Source organism: Rhincodon typus, chromosome 5 (assembly GCF_021869965.1).
Source record: "Rhincodon typus isolate 14 chromosome 5, sRhiTyp1.1, whole genome shotgun sequence".
Classification (NCBI taxonomy): domain Eukaryota; kingdom Metazoa; phylum Chordata; class Chondrichthyes; order Orectolobiformes; family Rhincodontidae; genus Rhincodon; species Rhincodon typus.
In genome coordinates, this window is record NC_063336.1 from 66,895,594 (window position 1) to 66,903,976 (window position 8,383).

Here is an 8,383-nt window from a genome sequence, read left to right on the forward strand (position 1 = left end):
TCAGAACCCCCTTCCCCTCCCCCATTTCTGAAGAAGGGTCTAGGCCCAAAACGTCAGCCTTCCTGCTCCTCTGATGCTGCTTGGCCTGCTGTGTTCATCCAGCTCTACACCTTGTTATCTCAGATTCTCCAGCATCTGCTGTTCCTACTTCTCTGAAGCTATAGTTGGAGTTGCCTTTGTCTGTGCAAAATGGGAAACAATTGCAGCAATAGCTTGACATTTACAGAATAATTGGAAATGGCTAAAATCCAATTGCAAATGAAGCAGCTTGAATTAGCGGCAATGGCAAGGAAAAGAGAAAAAGAGAGAATAACTCTAACAGAAGAAAAAGTAAACAGGAAGGGAAGACCCTAGCAGATGAAAGGAAGACAGACAGGGTTTTTGAACTTTGGATGTTGCAACTGAAAACTCAAAGTCAACTTAAAATGAGTGAGGTAGAGATGAAAGTTAGGAGTCGTGATGAGGACAGTGATGAAGAGCAAACCCATCATAGCCAAAGGCCCGGTGGGAATCAGTTTAAAGATGCCCAAGCATTGCCTAAATTTGACACGAAGGACTTAGAGCCTTCTTCATTTCATTTGAGAAAATGGCTAAACAAATCAAATGGCCGGTGACCATGTGTGTATATTGTTGATCCAAACAAAGTTGGTAGGTAGAGCTAGTGAGGTATTTGCATCACTATCAGGGAGGTATCTGGTGAGTATGAGGTGGCGAAAAAGGCCATCTTAAGTGGATATGAACCAGTATCACAGGCCTACAGACAACGTTTCAGGAATCCAAAGAGGGAACCTGGTCAAATGTGCATTGTGTGAGAAAGGATCAGACAAAATAATTTTGATAGGTGGATAAGGGTATTTAAAATAGATTAAATAAATGATGCTCTCAGAGAGATGATTATTTTGAAAGAGTTCAAAAATTCACTTCCTGAAGTAATGAGGACTCATATGAAAGAGCAGAGAGTTAAAACTGCAAGATTAGTAGCAGAAATGGCAGATGATCATAAGTTAGTTCATAAATCAATGTTTGGCTTCCAACAAAAATTTCAATCTGTGAGGGATAGAAATTGGGGAAAAGAGAAATCCTCAGGTGGTAAGGGAAAAGGAGATCTCACTGAAGGCAGTTAAAATAGTTTACCATAGGGTAAAAAGGAAACCCATGAAGTGGAAAGAGAAATGAAAAAGCTCAGGTGTTTTCACTGCAATAAAGTAGGCCAAATGAAGTTGCAATACTGGGTGGTTCAGAAGAAAAACATTGAGAAAACAGGATATGGGAAAAGAAGATAAACCAGTGAGTTTTGTTGAAGTGCTAAAGGAAGGCACAATATAAGCTAAAAAGCTGAAAAGAGTCTACTGCATTGTCAGGAGTTGGTTGTCAGATCTCTTTAAAGAATTTACTTACCTAGTTTACTCATGTATGCCAGGATGAGCAGGTAAAGAAATTAAAAATTTGAGAGATACGGGAGCAAGTCAATCTTTGATGGTGAGAGATGAAGAGATATATAATTCAGAAGTATTGCCAGAAAAGATGGTAATATAACCTAACACCCTATCTTTGTACCTTCCTGTTGACCTCTAGAATGCAAACTCCCCCAATTCCCCCTCCCCACTTGCTACACACAAAGAATTAGGTAAAACTTGAGTTAGACTGCTCTAACAGAATCTGAAAAATTTTTGAGTGACTGAAAGGCATATTCTGATTATAGGAATTTTGAATTGATGAAGACCTAATTACACTTTCCATCTTATTCCTTACCGGTATGCCATACTGCTTCTTGTACTGCCTCTTGGAAGTCAACATTTTTAGATTTAAAGAATATCTCAAAATCTTCCTCGTCTGTAACAAAGGTGAGTCTCTTCCCGGCAGCTTCCACAGTAAAAACTGCTCCGTACTAGGAATTAAAGCATTTTATGAGAAAGTGTAAAATAATGAGTCTGAAAACGTTCTTCATAAAGTAGAGTTACAATTAATAGATGTAAAATGTTTTTAGAACTAATTCAGCATGAGTAAGAACATTCTTGCTCAGTTCATGATTCCTCTTCTTAGAGCCGAGCCAGGAACTTAAACTGTACAGTACCATATGTTTTCCTAAAAGCAGAAATCCTGGTTAATTTGGATTACTGCCTTTCTAGCTGAGGTTTACAGAGGGCAATCATAGCATTTAACAATAACAATATAAATTTATATAGTGTCTTTAATGTAATCAAACATCTCAAGGCACTTAACATAAGCACTATAAAACAGAATATGACAATAAGGAGATTTATTGTAGAAAATCAAAAGCTAGATCAAATAGGTAGGTTTTGAGAAATGCTTTACAGAAGAAAAGTGAAGTAGACAGGTATAGGGAGAGAATTCAGAGCTTAGTGCCTGGGATGAAAAGGCCACAACAACCAATGGTGCCGCAATTACAACCAGAGATGTTCAAGAGGTCAGAATTAGAGCAGTGCACGTACTTTTAGACTTGATAGGAGTAGAATATGGGAGAACAATACATTAGAACCGTCATGAGCAGAGAAAACAGAAATATGATGGAGGGTTTGAGCAGATGATGAGCTGAGGCAGGGGATAATGTTATGGAGATGAAAATAGGTGATGGCATGAATAAATGTGCAAAGGTTCCCCATTAAATATAACACCGAGAGTGCAAATAGGCTGCTTTACCCTCAGATGACTGTTGGAAAGAAAGATGTTGAAAAGGTTAGGAAACAAGGGCTTGGAGCAAGGCCTGAAAACAATGGTTCAATTTTCCCAAAATTTAACAGCTGGAAATTTCAGCTCATTCTGTACTAAATTTGGGATAAGCAGACTGATAACAGTGCAACTGAGATAGAGCTGGATATCATCAGTGTACATCTGAAAACTAATGTTGGGAATCCTGACAATGTTGCTGAGGTGCAATTTGCAAAAGAAATAGGAGGGGTCCAGGATGGATCATTAGGGGACATGAGAGGTGACAATACAGGAGAGAAAAGAGAAGCCCAATCCAAATGACACTATGGTCTTTATTGCAAGGGGAATGAAAATATGACAGTGTTGTCACAACTATAAAGGGCACTGGAATACTGCATGGAGTTTTAGTCTCCTCAATTAAAGAAAGATCTACTTGCACGAGAGGCAGTTCGGAAAGGTTCACTAGGTTGATTCCTGGGATGCAGGAGTTGTTTTGAGAATACATTAAGGACAAAAGAGTAACAAGGGAGAGAATCGGACCCCTTAAAGATCAGCAAGGATGCCTATGTGTGGAACTGCAGGAGATGTGAGAGATAACTAAATGAGTATTTTGCATCAGTGTTTATGTGGGGAAGGATATTGAAGCTAGAGAACTTGAGGAAATAAATAGCGATATCTTGAAAAGTATCCATATTACAGGTGAGGTGATGCTGGATGTCTTAAAATGCATAAAGTTGGATAAATCCTTGGGAGATGATCAGGTGTATCCTATCACTTTGTGGGAAGCTAGGGAAGTGATTGTTGGGCCCCTTGCTGAGATATTTGTATCAATGATAGCCACAGGTGAGGTGCCAGAAGACTGGGGGTTGGCTAACGTAATACCGGTATTTAAGAAAGGTGGCAAAGAAAAGCCAGGGAACTATAGCCCAGTCAGCCTGATGTCAGTGATTGGTAAGTTGTTGGAAGGGATTCTGAGGCACAGGATTTACATGTATTTGGAAAGGCAAGGACTGATTAGGGATAGTCGACATGCCTTTGTGCGTAGGAAATGGTGTCTCACTAACTTGATAAGAGTTTTTTGAAAAAGTAACGAAGAGGACTGATGAAGGCAGAGACTTTTCGCACTGGAGGCCTCTGACCAGCAGTGTGCCGCAACAATTGGTGCTGGGTCCACTGTTTTTTGTCATTTACATAAATGATTTAGATGTGAATATAGGAGGCATGGTTAGTACATTTATAGATGACACCAAAATTGGTGATGTAGTGGACAGCGAAGAAGGCTTCCTCAGAGTATAACGGGACCTTGATCAGATGGGCTGATGGCCGAAGAGTTGCAAATAAGATAAATGTGAAGTGCTACATTTTGGTAGGACAAATCAGGGCAGGACTAATACACTTAGTGGTAAGGTCCTGAGGAGCGTTGCTGAACAAAGAGACCTTGGAGTACAGGTTCATTGTTCCTTGAAAGTGGAGTTGCAAGCAGGCAGGATAGTGAAGAAAGCATTTAGTATACTTGTCTTTATTGCTGAATGCATTGAGCATCGGAGCTGGGAGGTCATGTTGAGACTGTACAGGACATTGATTAGACACTTCTGGAATACTGCGTTCAATTCTGATCTCCCTACTAGGGTAAAGATGTTGTGAAACTTGAAAGGTTTCAGAAAAGATTTACAAGGATGTTGCCAGGGTTGGAGGGTTTGAGCTAGAGGGAGAGGCTGAATGGGCTGAGGCTATTTTCTTTGGAGTGTCAGTGGCTGAGGGGTGACCCTATAGAAGTTTATAAAATCATGACGAGCATGGACAAGGTGAATGGCAAAGGTCTTTTCCTTGGGGTGGGAGAGTCCAAAACCAGATGGCATAGGTTTAAGGAGACGGGAAAGATTTAAAGGGGACCTGAGGGACAACTTTTTCACAAAAGGGTGGTGCATGTATGGAATGAGCTGCCAGATAAAGTGGTGGAAGCTGGTACAATTACAATATTTAAAAGGCATCTAGATGGGTATATGAATAGGAAGGGTTTAGAGGGATATGGGCTAAATGCTGGCAAATGGGACTAGATTAATTTAGGATATCTGGTCAGCGTGGACGAGTTAGACTGAAGTTAGACTGGTTTTGGGTATAGGATCCTTTCTAGTAAAATTGGTGTAATACACAAAATACCATGCAAGGACAGTGAAAAACACTACATTGGCCAAACCAGAAGAAAATTGACAATATGGATACATGAGCACCAACTAGCCACCAAGAGACACGACCAATTCTCACTTGTCTCACTGCACACTGACAACAAGGAACACGAATTCGACTGGGACAACATATCCATAATCGCACAGGCCAAACAGAGACACGCCAGGAATTCCTGGAGGCCTGGTATTCTAACCGGAACTCCATCAACAAACACGTTGAATTATACCCTGCATACAAACCTCCGAGAAACAGACCCGGAAGTGGTACCAAATCACCCCAGCAAGCTGTGGCACGTAAATAATAAACAGGACAGAACACGGACGCTTCACCGGATGGACACTGACCATGTTACCTAGCAGGGTGACGAAACATTGCAACCAAACACGCCAGTTGGGCGAGTATGCCTACAATCTCACCCACAAGCCGAATTACAAATCTCTCGAAAACTTTTAAGTGCAATTGTTAAGTGACCCAGCGGAAGGGCTTGTGAGGCGCAGTAAATAAAAATATATGTGCAAATGTTAGGCTCCGTTTTGTTAATAGTAATTGAAACGAAATTAGTTTGTCGGATGATGCTGAACATTTATATCGGAAATCAAGCTGTTTGCATCACTGGAAATTAACAGTAACAAATGCAATCGTACCTTCCCATCCAAGTTTAACCCTATCGGCGACGAGACTCACTTAACAACATGACTGTTGTTTACGTGTTGATGGACATGTTTTATTTAAATAGTAATGATTGCATTTTTACCTGTGCTCTGGCTTGTTCGATAAATTCAAGCGGAGCTTTTCCAAAGCGGAGAGAAGCCCTGATCCAGGGAATCCAGCCGCTAATGCACGGAGGAGCCGCTGTCTTCCCCGTCTCCCTCTGCTTCAACAGCCAGTGCAGCAGAGCCTGCAGCATAGGAAGCAGGAGCAAAACACAACCCACAGTCTCCATTGCGACGCCAGCAGGTCTGCAAAGACCGTGGAGCGAGCCCAGGACTAAGCAGATAATTAGTGGGAGAGTGGAGGAGTTGTGGAAGGAAACCAATCAGACCCTGCAGAGCCAGCCTCCAGCTTTCAAATCATAAGCTGTCTACTTCTGCACGCCATTACTCAGTACCATTGTGACTTATCGGAAAGATATTCCAAGTATGTTATTTTCATTGTCATACATAAACAGACGGCCAAATAGATTTAATTTCTACGGATTGTTGGCCATCAATATCCCTGGTCTGCACTGTCAATATCTCCAACCCCCGGCCCAACCTCACTACCTAAACACTCAGGATTTAAATAGAGTGCCTTTGCAGGATAACGTGTACAATCCACGTTTAGCAAATATAAACAACCTTGTATAACAACAGTATCTTACAAAACACAATAATGAGCAGTTTTGAGTTCAAGTCCCATCTGCCACGCGTATTCATGATAATATGTTCAGATTAAAATAAATACACGTGTTGTGGCCTCTATAGGGATTGCTTTACCAAATACAGCTTTTGTTGCCCTGTGACACACTGATTCTCCCCATCTGCAAACTTTGGCTACTTAAGCCTCCAAGAAGCAAACCAGAACTTCTCTCGTCCAGATAATCAGAGACCAGACATACCCTGAAGGTTGTGTATCTGAAGCTCTGAGAGGACCCAGTACAATGACTACTATGGTTGTAGCAATTCAACTTTTGATGGGCAAATACCCAGCATCTGGATCCCTCCAGAAAAGCCCCAATTCTGAGAGTTGGAATCTTCAGGGGGTTCTGACTGACTTGCCTGAATTATTAACTAACGCCTTGGTTAGAGGGATTAAAAACAGGTCCAACACCTTGGTAAGCTTAAAACTGAACCCCCAATGACTCTGACTGTTCCTCTATCCCACTGGACAGTCACTCCTCCACCCCAGGGGCACCTAACTCACCCTCTCAGCCAATGCACCCCCACTAATGCCTACCCTATACCCATGGATAGATAACTGAGAACCACACCTTCCCATGGGCATCTGACAATCCCCAGACACCTGACCTAGTCTACTGTCTTATCTACCTGGCATCTTACCCACCAGGCACCCTAACCCCACACCCATAGCTGCCCTACATCCTCACATACCCTCCTGTCATGCTACCCTTTCATCCACCCATTTGCCATCCTTCAACCCTCACCTTACACACACTTCTTCCCTCAGTGGCTTTGGGACCCTGAAATGTTTTACCCACTGGAATATGGTAGCTATTGCTGTAAAAAAAAGAGGACATTATTTCTATGAACATCCATTCCTATGCTGTCTAGTGGTTTGCTGTACTTTCTGTTGTGTCTTACATCTGACGTCCAATTGAAAAAATCTTGGGCAATGGTTTGTCTGATTTGGGATGGAAATAAGGATTCCGATCCAGATCAGAAGGCTCAGGCCAGGATCTCTCTGGGTATTTGCAGCCATCTGGACGAAGTACTGAGTTAGTATTAATCAGCCTCTTTTAAAAAAAAATGAGAGGATACAAGTGACAGATAAAGGCTGCTGGCAGTGAGATATGGAAGGGTTGAGGAAAGGTGCATGTTGAATTTTGACATATCAGTGTGGGTATGGGCAACGACCCTCTGTTATTTCCTCTTTCTCAGAACTGGCAAACCCACACATATATTACCAACCTTTTAAAATTTCAGATTTAATGTCTCTATGTTTTCAGTTTTTCCTTTTTAATACCACATATATGCCTCATTTTCTTAGGTACTCATTTTTTTTCTCAAATTCTTTTCCCATTGCTGGATTGAAATAATGAGCCTGATTTTAACCCTGTGAAAAATCTGTATTCCAATATTTCCTAGTGTAACTTGCTTTTTTTCTTGATTCACCAATTCAATTTGATTGCTTTTACATGTTCCAATTTGGAGTAAATACGCAGTTTTAAGTGTTGTGTTAATTGTCTACTTTTTCCAAGTATGCTCGCTGTCCTATGTGCTCCTAGAATTTTCTAATTTCACTTCTGATTTCTAACATTTTGCAGTATTTTTTGATTTTTAAAAAATATTTGGATCTTATCTTTTTACAAAAGAAATATCCCCAAACCCACAGCAATTAATTCTGGTGGGAACAGCAAATAATTGATGATGTTGGGCTGTTGTACATGGTCTAATGATCGAGAGTGCTGTTTTCAGAGTTATTGATAATTCAAAAATGGCCATATTTTCAATACAGAACAGGTCACTAGGGTATAGGTTGATTTGGGCAAGTTGTATCCGTGGAACTGTTTTCTTAATGTAGAACAAGGACATAGTAGAATAGAAACAAAAGGAAGCGAAGAGAGGGAGGAGGAGGACAAGGTGGGAAGGGAAGTACCTATAAGGAGGTGGTGACAGAAAATCAAGGGTAGGAGAGCTGAGTCATAGTGTCATACAGCACGCAAACTGACCCTTTGGTCCAACTCATCAATGCCAACCAGATTTCCCAAACTAAACTAGTCCCATTTGCCTGCATTTGGCCCACATCCCTCTATACCTGTCCTATTCATGTACCTGTCCACATGTCTTTTGAACGTTGTAACCGTACC

At 41.3% G+C, this 8,383-nt stretch overlaps 1 protein-coding gene across 1 annotated transcript in view; it reads right to left on the bottom strand.

Moving 5' to 3' along the window:
* Positions 1-6,091, bottom strand: part of LOC109928868 (24-hydroxycholesterol 7-alpha-hydroxylase-like) — a 19,440-nt gene extending 13,349 nt beyond the window's left edge. The window contains exons 1-2 of the mRNA XM_048597050.1: positions 5,612-6,091; positions 1,753-1,888 (exon numbers count right to left, since the gene is read on the bottom strand). Of these exons, the coding sequence (XP_048453007.1) occupies positions 1,753-1,888; positions 5,612-5,800 (325 nt within the window). The 5' untranslated portion in view covers positions 5,801-6,091. The remainder of the gene's footprint in view (positions 1-1,752; positions 1,889-5,611) is intronic.
* Positions 6,092-8,383: the final 2,292 nt, after the last annotated feature.